Source organism: Drosophila innubila (genome assembly GCF_004354385.1).
Source record: "Drosophila innubila isolate TH190305 chromosome 2L unlocalized genomic scaffold, UK_Dinn_1.0 5_B_2L, whole genome shotgun sequence".
In the NCBI taxonomy this organism is placed as follows: Eukaryota; Metazoa; Arthropoda; class Insecta; order Diptera; family Drosophilidae; genus Drosophila; species Drosophila innubila.
Genome location: NW_022995373.1, coordinates 5709722 through 5733092, shown reverse-complemented (window position 1 = coordinate 5733092; position 23371 = coordinate 5709722). Strand labels below are relative to the sequence as shown.

At 33.0% G+C, this 23371-nt stretch overlaps 3 protein-coding genes across 5 annotated transcripts; 2 read left to right on the top strand and 1 right to left on the bottom strand.

The window, feature by feature from the left end:
• The first annotated feature begins 195 nt into the window (after positions 1-195).
• On the top strand, positions 196-971 carry LOC117782723 (cytochrome b-c1 complex subunit 6, mitochondrial-like). Its single transcript, XM_034619755.1, has 3 exons — positions 196-317; positions 542-636; positions 719-971. Exons 1-3 carry the CDS (start codon positions 212-214, stop codon positions 890-892), a joined length of 375 nt encoding a protein of 124 aa, XP_034475646.1. The 5' UTR covers positions 196-211; the 3' UTR covers positions 893-971.
• Positions 972-3414: 2443 nt separating this feature from the next.
• LOC117782721 (rabankyrin-5) lies at positions 3415-19534 on the bottom strand. Of its 2 annotated transcripts, none has more exons than XM_034619750.1 (8): positions 19413-19534; positions 18423-19168; positions 7317-7451; positions 7159-7253; positions 6235-7100; positions 4227-5649; positions 3806-3979; positions 3415-3637 (listed from the first exon to the last, which is right to left on the bottom strand). In XM_034619750.1, the coding sequence occupies exons 1-7, from the start codon at positions 19414-19416 to the stop codon at positions 3853-3855; spliced, it is 3396 nt and encodes a 1131-aa protein (XP_034475641.1). In that variant the 5' UTR covers positions 19417-19534; the 3' UTR covers positions 3415-3637; positions 3806-3852. The 2 variants fall into 2 exon arrangements, with proteins under 2 accessions (XP_034475641.1, XP_034475642.1); XM_034619751.1 differs by having other exon boundaries at positions 3415-3639; positions 3816-3979.
• Positions 13558-16489, top strand: LOC117782722. Of its 2 annotated transcripts, XM_034619752.1 has the most exons (4): positions 13558-13776; positions 14131-14242; positions 15832-16070; positions 16133-16489. In XM_034619752.1, exons 2-4 carry the CDS (start codon positions 14173-14175, stop codon positions 16346-16348), a joined length of 525 nt encoding a protein of 174 aa, XP_034475643.1. In that variant the 5' UTR covers positions 13558-13776; positions 14131-14172; the 3' UTR covers positions 16349-16489. The 2 variants fall into 2 exon arrangements, with proteins under 2 accessions (XP_034475643.1, XP_034475645.1); XM_034619754.1 differs by lacking the exons at positions 13558-13776; positions 14131-14242 and adding an exon at positions 15297-15343.
• Positions 19535-23371: the final 3837 nt, after the last annotated feature.

The window sequence follows — 23371 nt, the reverse complement described above, 5'->3', positions numbered from 1 at the left end:
CCTCGAAGGGGTGTAAAATCAATGTTATCGATATGTCAATGCCATACCTATCGATCTATTAAGGTAGGCTTATTTTGTTAAAAATATTGTTATAAAAACTACATATTATTAATAACAATATTTTAATTTAATAGCGAATAAGTTGAAACTATTTTAGCTTAAAGTTTTTAACTAATTCTGATATAATTATGTTAAAGGAACGGCGTTGTAAATGTATTGGCCTGGGAGATGTACATTTCAATGCAATTTAGACTGTCTGGCAACGCTATCAATATTCTATCCGTCGTGGTTGCATCACAGCTCCTATCCACAAAAAGGTTTTAACTTGTTTTTATTTAATTTCTTAATAATTAGCACTTGAACAATATCTGTAATTGCAGTGCTGTGCATTCACTAGTTTTTTTCAATCAACTTTTCTTTTAAAAATATCTCAAAAAGACAGTATATTTGTATGTTTGCATGCATAATACTTACATACATGTGTATTTGTATTTATGTCACTGCTTAGAGTTCGTATTATAAAATCCATTCAATTTTGCAGTAAATAAAATGGCCTTTTGGAAATCATTGGGACTTCCCGTTGTGCGGGCGGATGACGAAGAAGCTGAACTTGTTGACCCACAAGCTGCTCTTAGGGTAAGTAGTTGCTTAGTAACTCAATGGGATTTTACCATTTCCATGTACATATATGCATATAATTTATATTGTGCTTGTATAGGATTCCTGTCAAACTAAAGGACATATCGAATCCTTGTACAACAAGTACCAGGAGTGCAATGACCGTGTCAACAGTCGTACAAAAACAACAGAGACATGCGTGGAGGAACTGTTCGACTATGTCGCTGAGTTGGATCATTGTGTAGCCCACAGTCTTTTCAGCAAGCTCAAGTAGATGGACAATATGAAGTACATACAATCTTATGTATTAGTCACCTTTGAGTAAAATTGTTGAAGATTTTGGTTAATGAAAATACGTTTTTTATTTGTACCAGTAAATCATAAGGCTATGTATACCTAAAACAAACCATGATCCACTATTAAATACCCTTTATGGAAGTTATGTTACATGAAATATTTAATACGTGCTTGTTAGCTGACCATTGGAATTAAGAAAACGTATAGGAAAGTGCTAATGTAGTCCACGGTATTAGTTCACTAAATAAATCCAGCAGTTAAGTGAAACCTAGCGCACATTACATAGGGAAAATATATAATTGGTAGGGTAAGTATGTAATCAAATATGTAATCCTATGATCTAATGTATAGCACTTATAGCACTAGGAAATAAGAAATATTTAAAAGTAAATATTGAGAAATGGATTTGGGTATCTCGGGCGACCGCGTCCGATGCACTGCGTGGCTATCAAATTTTAGAGAAAGTGTACTTCGTTGGCTCGATTTAAAGAGTATAATTTTGTAGTTTTCCCTTATCCTTCCTTAAAAATTCTTAAGTAAAACAAGTGTAAATAAATTATTAATAAAGGGAATCCAGGGAATCAAACGGAAACAAATATCGGTTTCGGTTCCTGTACGTCCCGAAACAGCTTTTTCGTGTTAGAAAACAAGAATATACTATATGAACGATTTGTATAAATACATGTAGATGTACACTGGTGGGCATAAGTATTTTGACAGAAGTATGAGGAAAATTTGCTCAAATTTTTAAATTACTTCATGTACAGGTCAATTCACTTAATATTTATATGATTTCATATTTTACATTAACAAAAATAACTAAAAATCTCAATTTCTTTACATGAAGACTACGTATCCGCAATGTGGGCTTATATGGTAGGAGTTCAGGGTAGGGGTGGTCAAATGAACTTACAATTTTATTACATATTTTGTTAGCTATATTTATTAAATATGCCAAGTTTCAAATCGATATCTGCATTTTTCGACTTTATGCCAAATATTTCGCGATTTGGCCCAGTGTGAAATGCATTCCAACGAATACAATATACCCTTTTACTTATTTTTTAAGTAACGGGTATAAAAATAACGGCCATATATCGCTCTTGATCAGCAACCCTTACACGTATAGAGGCAGCATAAATGTTCAAATTTTTCCACATATACAATGTACATACTTATCCCTACATCCAGGCCCAATACCATGAATACAAATACGGAGACAGTTCAAGTCGACGGAGGCATCGTTGGATCATGCACCCAGCATATGTCGTGTCATCGTATCCAATCCAATCGTATCCATCCAATTTCCATGAGTTCTCCTGGGTCTTCAATTGCTTGAAGCAAGCACGTATTGATCCGAAGCTCATATACTACATTAGTTTGATATAAAAATTTTAAATAAAAATATTAGACCCAATTTTGTTCGTCACAAAATTGAATATCAGAAATTTTGGGGCTAGAAATTGCTTTCGTCACTAGACTTTTACCTCGTGTAGAGGTATTTATTTATATATTTAAAATGAATTTATTTCATATTTAAAAAAATTTTTTTAGTTATAAAGAAAACTTGGGAGCTCCGCCCCCTCCTCACGTTGCTACAGTTGAGCATACTCTACTGTCGGAGACCCCGTAATTACTATGAAAAAAAAAGTTTTTCATACTAAGACTTGGATTTCGCCCGATCGGTCCTATGACATATTTCATTTCTCATTTCAGTAAGACTTGATTTTCGCCTGATTGGTCCTATGACATCTATATGATATAGTGGTCCGACATGAACCAACTTCGGTCAGGATGTATAAAACTAACTTAAATGCATATTCTATCAATTTGGCTAAAATATTTCACTAAACTACATACATTTCTAGATTTTCGAAATGGAATAAATCCCCATCATTAGATCTAAGCTTTTTTAGCGCTTTGATACAAACAAAGAAACTGACTTTTTATTTCATTTTGAGAAGTCCCCTAAAAATTTCAAATTTATTTATCTTTTGAGCTAGTTGTCAAATTTGAATTCAAAATAAGGAATAAAATAAGACACAAAATTTTACCAAAAGGCCCCAACGGCCCCATTAGCTGCAACCATTAAAATTTTTCCCCTCCCACTTACCCATGAATCTCATGAACCAGGTGAGTTAGCATAAGTTTTAGTACGCCATTTTGTAAGTTAGGACTAAACCTTTCGATCGGTATATAATTTGATCTGATCGGACAGTCAGGTATCACACCTTTTTTTTACGATACATTTTTTGTGATACCAAAATTTAACATTTTGATTGTTACAAATTTCCTGCTAAATGAGAAAAGTAGTAATCAGGTATCATGCTTGGTGATAAAAAATAAGCGGCTGAATGCCCCCATTGTTTGTTAATTTATATGTTATAACATAAATTTTAAAATTTCCAGCCGATATTTTAATAGCAAATGGCTTTATTTATATTACGACTGTTTATTTGCTTATTATATAAGTACATTTAAAAAAATATAAAGTACGAGTACTCGTATAAATAACATTTTATTGATAGTCCAAGTTAATAATTTGGGTTATTCAAATTACAAATATTTTTAATTACGATTGCTTCGAATCGAACTGAGTTAAAACGATATTCATTCAATGGATAACTGGTTGACGAATAATGTATACTGCAATAGAATAAAAGATGACAATCCCACGATTGTTGTTATAGTTTTCCGCGGAGTTCAGTTTTGATTTCCAATTCTGCAAAAATAATTTTAATGAGTGAGTTATTGCTAATTATTTTTTTTATTTATTATTGCTAATTTATTTATTTTTCTGTACAATTGCAAACCTAAAAAAAAAAATAGTACTTCTATTAAATTTAAATGTATTATGAATTTATGGTTAACTTAAATATTTAATACATACCTAATAATATCGCCTAATGGCATATTATATATGTATTCCAAATCGTTTCAACTTCCTCCATGAAGAACATCAAAGCAGATGTTGCAAACACGTACAGGTTTATTTATGCCAAATTTAAGAATGGGAACATCGTTATTTGAACATTTAGAGCAAAGAACTCGCCCGCAATGGCGACTGTAAAAGAAACGGTAAATTGTAAGTATTTCGAACAGTATATTTTTAAGGACTGACGTCGTTTTAAAAGCCATCAATAATAACATATTTCATTCATTTGCTTTAATTTGAAGACTGTAATTTCTACAATCATAACGGAAACAATCATGTGTAATTACAATCAAATCAGAAGCACAATCATTACCAAGAATATCGAATGAAATTTTTCGATCTCTTTACAATGTCAGTTTAAAAGTAATGTACTTACCAATGGTGTTTCCTCATGGTAAGTGAAAACTTTGAACCACAATCTTGGCACAACTCAGATTCCGACCACGGGGACTCTTTTGGCAATTGATCTAGCAATTTGCTTAGCAATTGATCAGTAGCTAGTTTGTAATTGAAAATACTAATCCCTTCGCGATTTTGAGCCCCAAGACAGGCGCCAGCTTTCACTAGAACCTTGCAAAGTGGTGCTTGACCTCGCATATATGAAAGTAACAGTGGAGTGTTTCCGTCCATATCAGGAACGTTAATTGGATACTTTGGCATACATTCCAAAAATAGTTCGCAAATTGCTGCTCCGTTATTGTCTTCGCCAACTCTACATAGCTCATGCAAAGGATTTCGACCCTTTGCATTGGTGGCTTCGGCGTTTACCCGCGATTCCGTTAACAGTTCTCGGACTATCGCCAGCTGTCCACCGTGCACCGCAAGATGGAGAGCGTTGTTTCCATCAGCATCAGTTGCGTCAAAGTCAGCGTTGTTTTGAATCATCGCTGAGACAGCCGAAATGTTTCCACGCTCAATAGCTATATGAAGAGGCATCTTTTGAACAGCATCTCGTTCATTGATTCGTGCGCCTGCTAAAATTAAGTTGCGAATAATCATTTCATTTTTCGATGCAGCTGCTAGATGAAGTGGAGTTGATTGATATGCGTCATGTACGCGCGAGTTTACGTCCACCAATATGGCCAACAAGAAAAGGACACTTTCTAAATCATCTTTGATGATAGCTATATGCAGGAAGTTACGTCCTCGCTGATCCATAATTTCAGCTGCATTTGGAAGCCGTTCGAGAATGCGCTGTGCAGCTTTGTGATTCCGTATGGCCAAAGCAGTTGCAAAAGGCGTGAGTCCGGATTTATCTCGAACCTTTAAGTCAATACTAGGATGGCAGAGAAGAATATTTATAATATCTTCATGTTGGTTCTCAATAGCTATGTGCGCTGGCGATTTGTTGTCAACATCTAAAGCGTTTACATTAGCACCGTGATCAATTAACGCTTGAACAACCTTAGTTAAGCCCCATTGGCAACAGAGATGTAAGGGCGAGGCTTTGTCACGTGCTTCGTCGCTTCCCTCTCCATTGGGTCCCAGTTGACGGGGCGAGTCTAAGTCGCATTGATTTTGAACGAGAAACATTGCAATTAACTCTTTGTTTTCATCGATTGCACGGTGAAGAAGCGTTTGCTGGCAGCCTTCAGGCCCTTGACTCCAGCAGTCGGTATCAACTCCATGACGTATCAAAATCTGTGCCACATCCTCGTATCCCAAATCCAATGCTGTCCACAATGGTGGATCTCCATTTTTATCCAATGTACCAAGATCTACTCCCTTGATGCAAAGCGCATCTACAACTTTGGGCAAATGACAGTCTATAGCCAACTGTAGCGCTGACTTTTGTTCACCTAAAAATATATTTATAACCATATTAATTTTCTCTTTTATAGATTAAGCAGCTGAAATCGCAAGCAACAGTCGACACCTATGTTTAATGTGGCCTGCTCACCTCATAAACAAAAAAAATTTAATCGGAACCATATCCACCACTTCTTTACTCTGTGCTTTTGTATTATATGTTTTGCGTTAAGCAAAAACAGAACAGTGTCGGAGCAGTAACTTAATTAATTAAAACATTTGCTTATTTTTACTTAAAGTTGAAAAATTTGGATGGGTTGTTTTGCTAAACCCGGCACAAAGAAATAGTAGTAATTTCATTCTGTGAATACGAAAATTGGTTTTGTTTGGCTGGAAGAGAATTTTGTGCCACGCTGATAGAAAATTAATATTTTGAAAACTAAGAGCGCTAAGTACCGAAAACGTATATAAAAACACAAACAAAATATTGGTCGTTAATTTTTTTGCAATGTCTATTAATTTTTCAAATCTAGCAATGACAGCAGAAAATAGAGAACAGAATTAAAGGTGGTATTTAATTCAGTTCTTAAGGTGTTGAACAATTTTTGCGACCTCAGTTGAAATGGTATATTTACCGGTAAGCGCGTTTATTTCGGCACCCTGATCCAGTAAAAATATTGCTTTCTCGTTGTCACCGTTAAGAATACATTGATGTAGCAGAGTCAAGTCGTGGCCATTCCTCGCGTTGACATCTGCTCCTCCTGCGATCAGTATTGGTGCCAATTCCATTCTGTGTAAGGCTAAGCAAAGACTGAGAGGTGATTCACCAAAATCATCCTTGCAGTTGAAATCAATTGGCTCAGAGTCATCTTTTCGAAAATTGCAGATCGCCTCAAGAACTTGTAGGGCATTTACCTCAACAGCAATATGCAGGGGCGATTTCATGCCTCCAGTACTCGTTTGTACACTTGGCGATGCTCCTGCCGTTAGAAGCTTGGCAGCTAGTAACGGCATATTCTGTTTGGCAGCAAGATGAATGGCGGTCATCCCACTGTCATTCAGGTGATCAAGGTTAGCAAAGTCAGCTAAGAATATGGCAGCATTTTCAAATTCACTTCCGTTCAGGATAAGCACTTGCAAGAGGCTATCGTTTGTTTTTGATTTTAAGGGATCGGGGTTTGCTCCCATCTTCAAAAGTTTTGAAGCAATGCTAAAGCTTTCCTCGTTAAATAATGTTAAACTTAATTCGAGGGGACTTTTTTCGTCATTCGTGTGTAGATTGATGTTTATATCAGGCACATCAAGCAGCAGATTTACCATTTCAGTATTTCGGAAAGTGATCGCTATATGAAGTGGTGTCTGGCCCAGTAGGTTTTGAATGTTAACATTCGGCTTGCGATGCAAAATTTTCGTTCCGATATCGATCATTTGAGATAATTCGTTACGATCGCTGTTGGTTCCGTAGCTGCATACAATATGAAGTGCAGAATCTGACGAAGGCCTTAAACAATCAAGCAAATATTATATATCTTATATATTATAAGTTTGGTGGCGAATACCTGGACAAAGGATCAACAAGACAGTTTTGGCTTAAAAGAAAATCGGCTGCAAAATGATCAGCTCTCTTAACAGCGTCCATAAGCAGCGTTAATCCCTGGTGGAAAATTATAATTGAAATTATTTAACACGGCTTGATAATTTTTACTTAATTACATACGTTAGCATCATATGCGTTTAGATTAGCAGATCCGTTTTTCACAAGAGTCTGAGCAATGGGAATATTTTTCGCAGATAATGCCATTTGTAATGGCAGCTGTCCATTTTCTGACAAGCTGTTAACCAATTCTGGTAGCTGAAAAATAAAAAAAGCGAAATATTAATATAAAAAAAATATCAATACAAGCTAATCCTAAAGAATTTTCATAAATTGAATGAAGCAAGCAGATTCAATTTTTTTTACAATTTCAAATAACAATAAAGTCTTTCATACAATAGGTTAATTTTTGTTTCCAAAGATAGCTCACGCAAACTTACTAATTTCACTATGCAACAAATTTGAACATTTTGGCTATTAAACAAACCCCACTTTTTGTTGATAGATTTTGGTGTTGTTTTTTTTTTAATTTTAAAAATTTGGCTTTTTTCTTTGCGGTTTTTAGAGATGCGCCCACATTTGTCATCATTAGTCGTGATTGACAAATTTGAATGCCAAACTTTTAATGAACCATATCTTAAACGACACCTAATTAATGCAGCTAATAATATTAACTTAAGTCTTTTGTAATTATATTTTTTAGTTTTCGTAGAATTTTAAAGTCAAAAAATTTTAAAAAGAAAATCTTAGACTGTGTATTAATATATTACAGATATATTAATTGGCTTTCAGAAAAAGTAAAGGTTTTGAGCATTCTCGAGTAATATTGACAAATAAGTTTTTCGTACTAAGCAATTTTCTGATAACGGATAATTCAAATAAGTACTAAAAAAAAGTAATTTCGCTTATTCAAACGTGAACAAACTTTGTGTTTCTTGTGACCACTAAAGGATAATAAATATCCCAGGCCACATACTATATCAACAATGAAAATAAAAAACATATTACAATGGTACCAACACCTGTAATGGAACTGTTCGAGCTTCACCTAAATCAAGCTCTCGGACAAATTCCCGTTCCCCATGTTATAACAGTATCCCAGCCAAGACGTCCGACAACACAGCTTTAAATATTCAGCCATTGAGATGCGCACGAGTGGGGCAGCGCAGCGTGTGCTTCAACTGACACAATCACAGCCTGAACAGGATTTAAGAATGCTCTCATTGGCGAATTCAAGACGCAGACGTTTTTCGAGAAACTACGACGGAGATTATTATTATTTATTAATTTATACACAAATGCCATGAATAATATCGTTAAAGATGCAATTTTTAGAAAACTACCGGACAAAATATTCATTAATCTTGCCAGACATGACAATACAACAGAACAACACTAAAAAAGGTAGCACAAAGAGAAGGACTGTACGAAAACAATTTTTCAGACCGTAGGAAATCTTCTAGCCAATATCTACCATTTACTTCGATAAGGGATGCGAATTTGAAATAGATGTCTATACAAGACAAGAATTGTTTATTATCTAGCATATAAAAATCTATAATTTATTTTTTTCCAGGATTCAAAATTTTAGAATTTTGTTCAAACTTTGTGTCTCTATGTTCTGTTTTGGAATGTTACAAGTTTGGCATTCGATACTATTTTGTATTAAAATTTGGTAATCTGGGTTATAGTAGCTTTCTTTTAAAGTTTTTGAAAATCGGTTTTGTCATTAACAAGTAAGAAAAAATGGCTGATTTTTAAGAAATTCTAAAAAAAAAAGTTTTTTGTCGTTGGGGCCCCAAATTTATTCAAAAAAGTGGGTTTTTCGTTCGTTTTGTTTTATTTTGGGGCTGTTACCTAGTGTTATTGGCTTTTTCTTTAATTTTAATGTCATTGGTTTGACTATGTTTGCAATGTTGAATTTTCTATAGTAACCGCAAACCTAAGTATGACTGAATTTCTTTAGTTGACTTTGGTATTGCGAAATTTTTAATAGCGTTGACCTTTGTCGGATTTAGTTTTATACCCTCGCTATTCACAATCCTTTTAGGTTGAAATGTTGCAGGAGTATTTTAAAGTCAAAAATTGGCATCAAATTGAATCGGCATCCATTTGAATCTGATGAAAAGCTTCTTGGTATTAAAGTTTGTCTAATATATTAACATTTACCGGATTAGGATATTTTTCGTCTACTGTAAATGTTTGTTTTCCTCATGCGTCATTTTTCTTATGGTACAATCCAAATTGGTGAGCAATAAGGACAATTTGATTTTTGGATTATTCTTTGTTTTATCATTTATTTGATTTGTTTTTCTACTTCTTTGTCATAAGCTTGTGGGTATTATCTATATGGCGCTAAGCAAATATAGGATTATAGTTAATTTGTTTATATTTTCCTTACTAAGATGTTCGAATGTTTATTGATTGCTTTCTTTAAGTTTCAATTGCAAAATTTTTTATAAAAGCTGATCAAGGATCGGTCGTGTCCTTTATAAAGTCATTATGATTGTATCTCATGATGAGCTGATAAAAGCTTAGAATTACAATTTCTTCTTTGTAACTGATTGTTGCTGGCAACTTTCAAGATAGTTCATGCCTAGTAATACATTGTAATTTTCAGAAAATTCGTGTATATAACAGTTTTGATGGCTTAAACTTTTGCGTTGTCTTTTAACAGGTTGATTGGAAGTGCTAGGATAATTTCTATTTAATTCATAGTTCTTTGTACAAATTCTTGACGCAACTGTTGGTTGTTTTTATTTAGTTCCTATGAATTATAGGTGTGATAGTTGACATTCGGTGGACTTGCCACTGGATAGAAACTTGCAATTCTAGAGAAAAATACGTTTAAGCTTTATATAATAAGCAAATCTTGTCTTGTATAGACATCTATTCGAAATTCGCATCCCTTATCGAAGTAAATGTTGGACATTGGTTAAAAGATTGGTTAAAATATATATATTATATATTATAAAATAAAATTAACAAGAGTATATACGGTACTGTCTTCTGTGCCTGATAATGTTAGCATGGAATTATCAAAAAATAATTGTAATCCACAATGTTTAAATAAAGAAATATTAATAGAAGGCAATAATAAATTAAAAGCATTTAATTATTCGCTTCAATTAAAAGAAAATTTATTTAAAAGTGCCATGTTAGACTACACACAAGCTATTTAGTAAACAAACACGTAACTAAACTATATCCAAACAAAAGAAATTGTATAAGAACAAACAAAGCATTATAATACATTTTAAAATATAACTTTAACGACAATTATAATTATTGTTATCACATTAACACTATATTTAAGCTATAAATACAAAGGCACATACCACACAAAATAATTGTTAATTGTAACAAACAAACAGAAACAGCCCCACAAGTAATGTGAATTCAAGTCTAATATCAAGTGAAAATACATTATACTTCAAGGTTAATTTTTTATGAATAGGGAAGTATCATGTGTACTGCACATACCCACTTATATTATATAGCACGCAAAAAGGTAAAATTCAAATGACGAAAGTCTTTCCATGCCTCAAAATTGGTGATATCCAATTTTGTGAAAAACGATATTAAATAAAAGTTTAAGGATACGCCTAACGTCCTCAAGCATACCTTACCAACGATATATATAACGTAGACGATATATCTGTATCCCCCATCATATAATCTAAGCTTTTTTTAAGCGCTTTGATACACAAATATGAAAAATGGGATTTTTAGTTAAAGAACGTAAACATATTCATAAAGATTAGAATTATAAGTTATAACCATTACTTTTTGTATCTTTTCAAATTTGGCGCCATTTATTTATTGTATTTGTGTGTAATCTAGTGATCCCACAAAAAAACCTCTACACGAGGTAAAAGTCTAGTGACGAAGGCAATTTCTAGCCCCAAAATTTCTGATATCCAATTTTATGACGAACAAAATTGAGTTTAATATACAAATTTTAAATAAAAATATAAATTAATAACAAAACAAAAACAAAAAATTTAATTTGTGCACTGTGCGCAAAAGGATGAGCTTCTTTGTACATATAAATTACTTTTTGCGCAGTGCCGAATGCCAATTTTCGTTTTTTTTTATTTTAATAATTTATATTTTTATTTAAAATTTTTATATTTAACTCAATTTTGTTCGTCACAAAATTGGATATCAGAAATTTTTTGTAGAGGTTTTTTTTTGTGGGATATCAGAAATTTTTTCAATTGCTTTTGCTTTTGACATTGTAACTTTATTATTAAAGCAGGCAAATAGTAAAATATAAAAATTTAGTTGTTGAATATTTAAAAAAAATTTTGTTTTAATTATAAAGAAAATTAGGGGGCTCCGCCCCCTGATCGCTTCGCTCGCGCTGCTACAGCCGAGCATACTCTACTGTCGGAGACCATTACTTACTATGAAAAAAAATTTTTTCATACTAAGCTTGCATTTCGCCCGATCGGTCCAATGACAGCTATATGATATGTATAGTGGTTCGATTAGAACCAACTTTGGCCAGGATATATAAAACCAAGTGAAATGCATATTGTATTAGTTTGGTTGAGATATTTAATAAAATCAAAAAGTTTTTCGTACAAAAACGTGATTTTCGACCGATAGAACAATGTATATATTCACTTAACAGGTAATATCTTCCAAGCCCCTCAACCAAAATTGATGTTTAATATACCAAAAAACTCAAAATTTTACGTTCTACAACATACTAAAAAATCGTTAGAGCTGTTATGTCAAAAATCGCCAAAATGTAAGCTAAAAAACCTTATTTCACCTGTAAAATGTTACCTGAGTACTTAAGATAAGTTAAAGGTAAGCCTTAAAGCCCTCTAACACACCTTTAAAATTATATATAGGACATATCTGTAGCTTTTATGGTTTAAAAACTGTTGAGGTTTCAATTTTAGCGGGATTTAACGTTTTCCCGCTAAACTAGCGGTTTTCATTTCTAAATTTTCGAAAAGGAATAAATCCCCATCATTACATCTGAGCTTCTTTAGCGCTTTGTTGCCAACGGACAAACAAACAGACTTTTCATTTCATTTTGTGAAGTCCACTTAAATAGTCCAGTTATCGGATTTGTTTGATCGAGGTATTTAATTAAAATTTTTAAAACAAAAAAATTTAACCAAAAGATCCCAACAGTCCCATTAGCTGCAATCATTTTAATTTTTTCTCTCCCACTTACACCCCCGTATCTCATGACCCAGGTGAATTAGAAAAGATTTAGTATGCCATTTTGTAAGTTACGACTAAACCTTTTGGTCGGTATACAACTAGATCTGATCGGACAGTCATAGCAAATTTTCCAAATTAGCTGTATATGTTGCAAGTCGCCTTTCGCACCCTTCGTGCTGCTTTCGTCACTAGCGCGAACTGCCGTCCGCAGTGATAATACTTCCTCGATATCCTAAAAAAATTCAAAATATCGAATCATAAACGATGAATATCGCATAGTTTCATTGAAATGCTATTACATTTACTCGAAATGTACTATTCGCCCACTACTAGCTCTCATACGAAATATATAGGGAGAAATATAGTTTCAGTGAGGACAAGGCATTAGTACGTATATTTGTTAGTTAAGATATAACTCGATCTGTCCGGATAGACGTAGCAAACTTTCCATTTTAGTTGAATATATTGCTAGTCGTCTTTCGCACCCTTCATGCTCTTTCGTCACAGGCGCGCACTGTCGTTCGCAGTGATCAATAAAACTTTAATCGTTAATCTTAAGAGAGCGACCCTTAAGATCTTTGTTTACTTAAGAGCAGACTCCGTCTCTAAAATACCACAGCCGAGGTATGCTATTCGTGCCGACACATTTTATGATTAGTCTAGATATATTCTCTAAAACGAATGTTCGAATTTTCCGTATAATTAATAAAGTATACATTTTTATTTTTAACTAAACCGGATTGAACATTGTTATTACATATATAGATAAGAGTTATTTTATGAGTTAAAATTTAAATGTTATTATTATTTTTAATTTGCGTTAATTAGATGAAAAATAATAGCTTAAAAACATTTTTGGAATAACAAAAACTCTTTCGGTTGTTATCGATAAGCATAATTCACTTTACTCTGTTTGGTGTGTGATTTTACAATTAATACAATTTTCATACATTTAAAAACAATTGCATGGCTTATAATAATCTTTATTAATAATCGCAATAAAATATTAATTATTAATTTTTGCAAATAAAACTCTAACATAAATTTGTTAAACATGGTTTGTATGTTAGCAACCCTGATAAATGTGACGTCAACCTATTATGAGAATCCGCACACGAACGTTGTTTTGCGTCACCTTATATGTTCATTCAACCATGATTGTCAGTCTGTTCTCTTTTCTTGCGAGCGAGCAATCGCTGCGCTATTATAATTAACAGTGGTGCGTGTTAAATATCTCAATGTCTGTTTAAATTTGATGTTGTTCACATGAATGTACCCATTTAATGTACATACATATGTATCTACACTAACTGTGAGGTTTCTAAATTGTGGAATAAAAATATGTTAAATTATCTCAAATCGTGAAGAAAGCCGACAAATACATATATATGTATGCGTGTATAAATGAACTTATGTATGTGTATGTGTGTATACACATAAATATACTAATTCAACAGCACTTTCACCATACCGGCGAATTGTTTTTAACATCGAGCTTCACTCACAATATATTATATATATGTACATATGTATGTGTATATGCATACATTCTATTAGTTGCAAGGCAAAACTAATAATCAAAGAAAAGTGTGTACACACACTCTAACCAGATTAAATTAATTTTATTTATGAGTGCTTTTAAGTATATTTATGCGTACATCCATACATATAACACGATTTGAGTGGAAAATATACATTTTCATCAGATGCTTTCACTTATTTACAAGCATTTATATATGTTTATTTGTAGATAGACATACAACATACATGCATACTAAAACATACGTTCAAAATGAGGAGCGACTGCGGCTGTGCTAAGCTGTTCCAAGGCTTTATTTTGTTTGCTGTTGGCACAATTTTAGGTTGGTATTTCTAAATAGTCTACTGTGAAATTCAATGTTTATCGTTGAAAATATAAGCAAAAAACAAATAGGAACGATAAACAATTTAAAAATTTCACACTTAAACAGATTAAAATTAACAACGATGTCTATAATAGTTACACCTTTCCTGATGTACTTTAACACGTTAATATAAGAGTGGCAAACAGAAATGATGAATATAATAAATGGTATAATTTTTCACAATATAGATAATAACTTATGTTTGCCGATATGCTTTAACTTCATTGTCTCAGATCTTAAATATTTAATATACAGTGGTCGGCATATTTATTTTGACAAAACGTAAAGTTAAATCTACTCATAATTTTAACTAACTTTATGAAGATTTTAGTAACAAAAGAATTTTTAAAAATCTCTGTGCTTATATTTTGTATGATTTTTTTTATGGGAAGATCTCAAAAAAATTTTTAATGAAAAGGAGGAAAAAGTGGCTAAAATAGTAATTTTTAGCAACTTTCAAAAAATCATAAAAAATATTAGCAAAGAGATTTTGGAATAGTTCTTTTTGCAGTCACTATTAGAATTACTTTTCGCATTAAAACATTTTTTGTTTAAGCCCGAGAAATTTTTTTTAAAAATTTGACTCAATTCTACGTCGACGTCAAAAATTGTAATTGGTACTTAATGGTACTTAATCATTCAAACAGGATTTAAATGACCTTTTTCATTGATGTTAAAATCTTTATAAAGTTAGTTCAAATTATGAGTAGATTTAATTTTACATTTTGTCAAAATAAATATGTCTTTTAACCGACATAAATATTTACGTCAGATTATGTATTTCTGGGACAACCCTCTTTTGTATGTAAAATGTAAAAGTACAGAGTTCACTCATGATAAGAATATTATAACTTAGCGATAATTCAATTTATAGCTCGATGTGCGTTAAACAACATCCGTTTGAATGAGAATGTACGTTATTTCAGAGATAGGATGAATTATATATTGAGTGGACCATTCTACATTTTTCCCGAGGTTCATAATTTTATATTTTAAATATAAAAGTATATATTTCACTGCGGACAGTAATCCACGCTATGAACGAATGCATCACGATGGGTGCGTACAGGAAGTATGGAAAATTTACTACTACTTGAAAATCAGGCCGATTTATATACCGATAGTTTTAACTAACTAATGGTATACTTAGACTTTTACTAACTCACCTGGTTCATGAGATAAGGGCGAACAAGTGGGAGGGCTAACATTTAAAAGACTGCAGCGGAGGAAGCACTTCGGTAAAACTATTTAAATATTTTTATCAAAAGTACGCGTCAAATGATACCCCGGTCATCCCAATCCGACAACTGGATACGCTAAAACCCGCTTAAATGTTTACTCCCTCAGTATTAAGCTACAGATAGGCTTTATATATCGTTAGAAAGATATTTTTGAGAGCTTTAAGAGAAAACGAGACACACGGATTGTAAAAGTGTTTAATATGTAGTAAATAGAAAAAGTTCTGGTTTTACAAACATTTTACATATTTTGTATAGCGCCATAAACTTTAATTACATGCTATTAAAAAAATTTTATATAATTTTTAGGAAAGTGTTCAGATGTATTACAGTGCTACAAATGCTCAGTAACTGTGGAAAAATACTTCATTGACAATGCCACAGTTGTTACACCATTGTGTTCAAAATTCACGGAGTCATCTCATTATATGGTGCAATGTCCATATTCCACGATGTGCTTGAAGACAATTTCCATATTACATCTTCAAAGTGGACAGAAGCAAGAAACCGTTACTAGAGGTTGTGCTCAGCAGAAGAACACTACTCAGGTATGAATAACATGCATACATATACAAATATAATTATTTATGTATATATTTTATATTGCCAGGTATTTCGCAATAAACAGTGGGAGCAGGAACACTTAGTGCAGGAAGTATACAAGGAAGGTTGTACAGAAATCCAAGCCAACAACTTGGCGGGATCAACAAACATACATTGTTATTGTCGTGGTGAATTGTGCAATTCATCAAGTTTCTTTAGGTTGAACACAAACTTGTTAAGCGTTATTATCTTAATCAGCGTCATTCGACTACTCGACGTTTGATATTTTGCAGTCAAATTTTAAGATATAATGTATTCAATATGGAGATTACATTGTTGTGATAATTTATGAAATATATCATTTTAAATTTTGATATAACACACAAATGTATGAGCCGGTTATTAAATAATTATGATATTGTTACATGAGCATTTTTTATTTCTTTCCCCATTCTTTCTAGTTCTTGCTAACAGTAAATCTACTTATTCATAATTTCGTTGTAAAAATATTCAGATTTAATTAACATTGGCCTTGTACACAACAACACATCTATGTACCATGTACTAGAGTAGGCACGGACTCTTTCAGACTTCGTGTTCCATGGGAATCATCCGCGGGCTTCGGATCTTAAAATTGAAACACTCTTTGTCGAAAAGGTCTTTTGAGGCGTTAATCTCGACCTTGTACATTGTAGAATTTACATACTTTTGTGCAGCGAAGTTAAATTGTTTCTTCAATGTGTTCTGGTGAAGACTAGTTTGCATAAATACAGACGGATTGACGGATATAACATGTATAGATTCAGCTCGTCGTGTTGTGTATAAATATATGTGGCTACGCCTAATATAATGCGTTACACATTTCATGACGAAATTTAAACAAGTTCGTTGCTTCTAATCTCGAATAGCTTCAAAGATATGAATTTTTGGCTTTGGGGGCGTGTTTTTACTAACTTATTCACTACATGTCACTGTGAACGGCATCCCAAGCTGGTGACAATAGCATCTCGAATATGTATTGTATATTACAGCTAAGATAAGACTTTTGTGATCGTAATCGTAAATGTACCAATATCTGTTAAACAATAACGGCTTTACTTTCATATAAAGATTTTAAATTGGAGACCGATTGGAGATAATTTGTACTTTCAATAACAATAAGTTTTGTAGGGTACCAGCTTCTCAAAATATTGGCGTTGCCCATAAAAATTTCTCATTAATCTCATTAAAAATTAGAAGAAAATTAATAGTTAAAGCCCAGTCAGTAATTTGTATCACCAAAAATAACAAATTTTGGTATCGGTATCACAAAAAATTTAGCGTACAAATAATGTGAAACTTTATACAGATTACTGATACTTAACGACAAGCAACAGTTTTCGTGATGTTATTCTGTGTTTGTTTACGTTTCATGGCTCCAAAATAAATGTATTTTGCAATAACGAAAATAGTATAATTGCTTTTATATTAAGAATTGTGATTATCGAGAGCCAGCCAGAGACGGCATGAAGTTGCACATTTTTATAAAAAGGTATCATGTCATTCAACAGGTACTGATTGATCGAAAATCAACCTTTAGTAAGAAAAACTTTTCTTTTTCTTAAAATATCTCTACTCATCAATTTCGTATCATCTTATACAACGGGACCAAGTTTGGTTGGAATCGGAGCACTATAAAATATAGCATCGGTCGGTCGAAACTCAACCTTCACTTGAAATCAGGTTTGCTATGTATGTAGGTTTGTTCATATATGCTAATAATTTAGCCATATCTCCATAGATTTCAAAAGTTAGTATATTAAATGACGCGTAATATATATAGCTGTGTAAATAAACAAACAAAAATGTTAGAATTTTCTTTCGAGTTTATCTAGAATTTTAAAGTGAAAATTCGTAAAATATTAAAACAATTATTTTTTTAATTAAAAAATTAATAGCTCTAAAACTATTGGTTTAAATTTAAAAATTAATTACAGATATATTCATAAGCTTTCAGAAAAAGATTTTCTCAAATTGGCACTGGCATTCTTGATTATAGTGCTAATCAATAGCTATAAGTTTCGCCTTTTGTCAAAATAAAAAAATGGTTTGCCATGTTTTTTCGCTTTGAATGAGTACGAATGTCGAATTCGACATAAGAGAATTGCACATTCACAGAATAAAAGTAATTAATTTCCCACTCATTGAATAGTTCACTTTAGGGCAGAAGGTCCAGCTAAAACTAATAGCGTCTGGTACGTAAGGTATTTTTATAATGAAGTTGTATTTTTCGCCTATCTTAAAAAATAAATGCTGAGATAAACAGCATGCATTTTATGGGTATCGTTTAATTTTGGTTAAGGTTTTGCTTTGCTTACCACAGTATCATTTTCAACAAGGCACAAAAAGACGACATCTTCTCGCAGCAGCCTGACAGCCGCATGTAGGGGATACTTTGTTTTGTTTTTGAGCATTTTGTAGAGTAGTGGTCCTGACATGTGTTCAAAGTCCTGTGGTGTCAAATCTTCCCAGTGCGTGGATATAATACCTGAACAGAACTCCAACAGAGCCGATGCACCGACTTCTTCGGCAACGCAGTAAAAACGCACACACGATCGGACACCAACTGAAGACACCAATGCTCTTTCACAGAGCCCGAGGAGGGCAGGCAAAGAGAAACGATGGGCGACTCGCAAAAGACCCAATGTCAGTCGGTCGTGTTGTAGATCAACAACATCGGTATATATCCAACGCAAGAGCGCTGTTGCTATATCTTCATCCAGATCACTCCAGTCCAGCTCTTTGGCACTGGCCAACACCTCGTCACGCCACTTTTCGGAACGAGCATGTAGCACAAATTTATGTGCAGGCATAAGTGTCCCATTTGTATTGGTTTTGATGTTTAGATCCGAATATGTGGAACGACCATACAACGAAGATGCCGTTAGTGCCAGTCGCGACACAAAACTACTAAACTCTCCTGTTGCTTCAATATCGCTTGATGCAACAACTTCGTTATACTTTCTTTCCAATTCTGCATGGCTGCGCTGCAGTTTGGTGTATTCTTCTTTTAAAAGTGCCAAGTGCTTTTCCAGTTTCGCAACTGAGGCGACGTCATTGCAACCTAAAAAAGATATTGTTTTTATATCATATTTTATTATTATACATATTTGTTCAAATCACATACACACTTATGTACATTTGTATTTAACCATTTACTATATATATATATATATATATATATATCTATGCATCGATGCATGTCATTATGTTTTTATCAAAATCTTGTGTCGGAAGACTCCAAACAAAATTGAGAAACACTCGAACAAACACATAGAGCATTACAAAGCGTTTAACATTATACATACCCATGCTTATTGTCTAGTTTTTTAAGAAAACAGCAATTTCGGAAGAAATACTATATAAACATCTGTCTTTTGATAACTAAATCGGCTTAGAGTTGTGAGAACTAAATCGATGTATCGATAAATCAATATCGGTCTTCATTGTAAAATATCTAAGAAACTCACTCCTAATCTCACATTAGTCAATTTTGGCGAAAATAAAACGAATTTTCAATAGGGGTATTCCTACAACTGATTCAAATCTGAATCTTTTTGAATAGACGTAAATTCACAAATTGACAATAGAAAGTGTAAAAACTGTTTCTTCTTAGACTTTTTAATAATAGTTTGCTTGCAGAAAAGTGCTGCCATATCAGACAGATTTGTCCCTTATTAAAATTAATTTGCCTGAATTTTTCTGAAACACTCCCTATCCGGAAATCTGTCCTTTTTTAATTTCTGCTACACGTTGAAATATTCGCCTAAAATATTTATTTAATATTAAAATAAATAAGTGAGTGGTATCCATGTTAAAGTTGATTCGATTTACTTCTAAACGAATAAAAAAAGTTTGCCCAAATTTCGGGAATCGTGATTTATAGGGCTGGTTGCGATGTTAACAATTGCAGTAATGCCTATTACAAATCTCCGTTGTCAATTTTCTTTTTTTTCATAGCTATTTACAAGTTTTTTAAAAGTATTGAAAAACACTTAAATCATATATTTTCTTTGTTTAGGTTCTTACTCTTTGATTTTATTTTTCAACATAGATTAGCACACAATAACAAAAAAAACTGATGCATGGTCTTATTCGTGTGTACCTTAAAACTATGAAAAAGTTGAAATTTTGAGACTTGTCCTGTTTTTCTGTCCCTTAAAACAGTTGTTCTGTTTTTGTCCTTTTTTCGGAGTCCGTCTATCCTTATATTTTTTGATCGACTTATGGCAGCACTGTTGCAGAATAGTATAATTAGAATAATACTGAAGGGTATTCCTAAAACAGAGTCATGTTTAATTTCGTTATAGATTTGGTTTCGCCGATCAGCTGTTTACAGCTGTTCCATCCAAAATGTGTTGTGATACCCGTAAAACTAAAGAAAAATGATCGAAAATCACACTAAAAGATTTCACGAAATCTTGTCTGAGGCAGTTCCTGCATATCAACAATTGACAATTAAATAGCTAAATACTTAGTTCAGGATAATTACTATAGATGTCCCAGATGGATTTAACAGCTAAAAAAGGGCTGTGAGAATTAAAGATAAAGCACGAAAATAGGTTAAAAAGACGAAGATAAAAAAGAGCTGGTAATGTGTCAATTTCAGCGGATTCTGAGAATTTAAAATAAAAGCTAGGTAATTACATCGAAAAAATTCCGTTCGCTGGGATTAAGTCCATATAAAAAATACAGTGGCGGAACGCGCCAAAACCGGCTCTTTTTTTTCACGTTGCCGCAATGACACTTTTTTATAGGAATTGGCTCTTTTTTGGTTTATTTAATCAAGAGTTTCTTGAAAACTATTAATAATGTAATTAAGATCTAAATATTGTCGCTCTCAACAATATAAATGTATTGTTCTATTGTACTGAAATTCTCAATGTAATGTTAATTTAAAAAAATGTGCTATTTGATATTAGTTTCATTTGAACATTTTATTTGTTAAAGAAATTTTTTATATACATGTGCTTAAAAAAATTCCGTATTACAATTTATTAGGTTGTTTTATAAGAATTGGGTAGTTTTCATGAAATTGGCTCTTTTTTTTTAATGAAATTGGCTCTTTTTAAACATTTTTTTGGCGCTTCTTTATTTTATTAAGTTGCAACCGTGGCGGCACTCACACAAGCCATCAAAAAAGAGTTGCCAGATAAGGTGTGGTGCTTTTCAGCACTATAGGCAACAGCTCATATATCTCTGTCGACTGACCAATTATATGTCATGCTCAAAATTTAGGCAGCTATTAGAGAAATGTCAGCTGTTTGTTGTGCACACAAAATATAATACATTGAATAAAAAATACCTGAATTTAAAGTGAAAAGAAATCGGTTGGACTTTTTTAAATCAGCCGATTAGATTATATGACTTGGATGAAGAATGCATTTCGATGAAATTTTAATAGATTGACCCAATATGCGCGTCGCCTGAGTTCCTCCTTCTATTTTTCCTTCAGAATAGGGCAATATGCCAACACATTCGGCTCCATATCTTTAATACTTTTCTTTTTATTTATTTTTCAAGCTTGGCGCTTTATAAATGTAAACAAACTACATCTGACGCACCAATGTGACCATTCAACATTTGGTTACTTTTTGGTGTTGCGTTGGTTTTCTAGAGTCTAAGTGTAACCAGGTCTTTATGAGAAATCTTAGATAAAACTAATACAATATGCATTTAACTTGGTTTTATATATCCTGACCAAAGTTGGTTCTAATCGAACCACTATATCATAAAGCTGTCATAGGACCGATCGGGCGAAATCCAAGTCTTAGTATGAAAATTTTATTTTTATAGTAAGTACGGGGTCTCCGACAGTAGAGTATACTCGACTGTAGCAACGCGAGCGAAACGAGCAGTGGGCGGAGCACCCCAGCTTTGTTTATAATGAAAAAAAAATTTTTTTAATATGAAAGAAATTTAACCACTAAATTTATATATTTTACTATCTGCCTGCATTAATGATTAAGTTACAATATCAAAAGCAATTGCAAAAATTTCTGATATCGCACAAAAATAACCTCTACACGAGGCAAAAGTCTTGGACGAAAGCAATTTCTAGCCCAAAATTTCTGATATTCAATTTTGTGACGAACAAAATTCAGTTTAATATAAAAATTTTAAATAAAAATATGAATTAATAAAAAAAAAGAAAATTGGCATTCGACACTGCGCTAAAAGTAATTTTTATGTACAAAGAAGCTCACCCTTTTTGCGCAAAGTGCACAGTGCACAATGCCAATTTTCGTTCTTTTTTTCTTATTAATTTATATTTTTATTTAAAATTTTGGGGCTAGAAATTGCTTTCGTAACCAGGCTTTTACCTCGTGTAGATGTTTTTTTGTGGTTGTTATACCACACTTAATCGCATTTAAATTTGATATTTTAAATTTTTTCGTATTTACATAATTAATATTTTGAGGTCTAGTGTAATTTAGGTTTAGCTCGAAACGAGAGCACAATAAAGCTTTCGTTGGTCACTCTGAGAGCGAATTGGCCTCGCTTCGCAATAAGCTAGACTTGGAACATGCAAATCAGTTGTCGAATTACATTATACGCATCAAGCACGAATCGCTGTCCTTCTCTTTTTCGTTTGTGTTCGACTTAAACGCCACCAAATTTTGAATTGTTAAAAATAAATTAAATATATAAACTCATATAATTCTTCACTATTATATTAAATAAAATAAAACAAATCAAATAAAATTTGAAGTAAATAAGTGTAAACTACGATGAATCACTACGGTACCCATGCCCAACGTCAGCGTAAGCCAGACGACCGGCTACTCTATTTGTCCAAAAATAACGCGTACTTTACCTTTGTCCCTACGACACCAAATAAATCGACAATAGATAGCAGAGCAGATAGATAGAAGATGTGAGAGTGCGTTCTTGCCTTCGGCTTTACCAACTACAGCTGCGAAAACCTAAAGCGAAGAGTGTGCCTCTTTATTGCCGCTCGCCTCCCTGCGGAACCACTATGTCCTCACAAGTTACTGCAGCTGACGCTACGACAACTACAACTGAAGCTGTGTCAACAGTCGTTATTTGTACCATGTTCTGGTGACCAAGCGAAAGCTCCGTCCAATACTGCATCGATTGCAAACGCATCATCAAAACCAGCGCGTCCGCCTAGTCAGGCCGGATTGGATCGCTACATTCAAATTATGCGAAAACTTAGCCCCCAAAACATACGGGGAAATAATACAAAAATTTAACGCGGTGACCCAAACCAAATTAATGGGGATCCAGTAAGCAACAACAATGG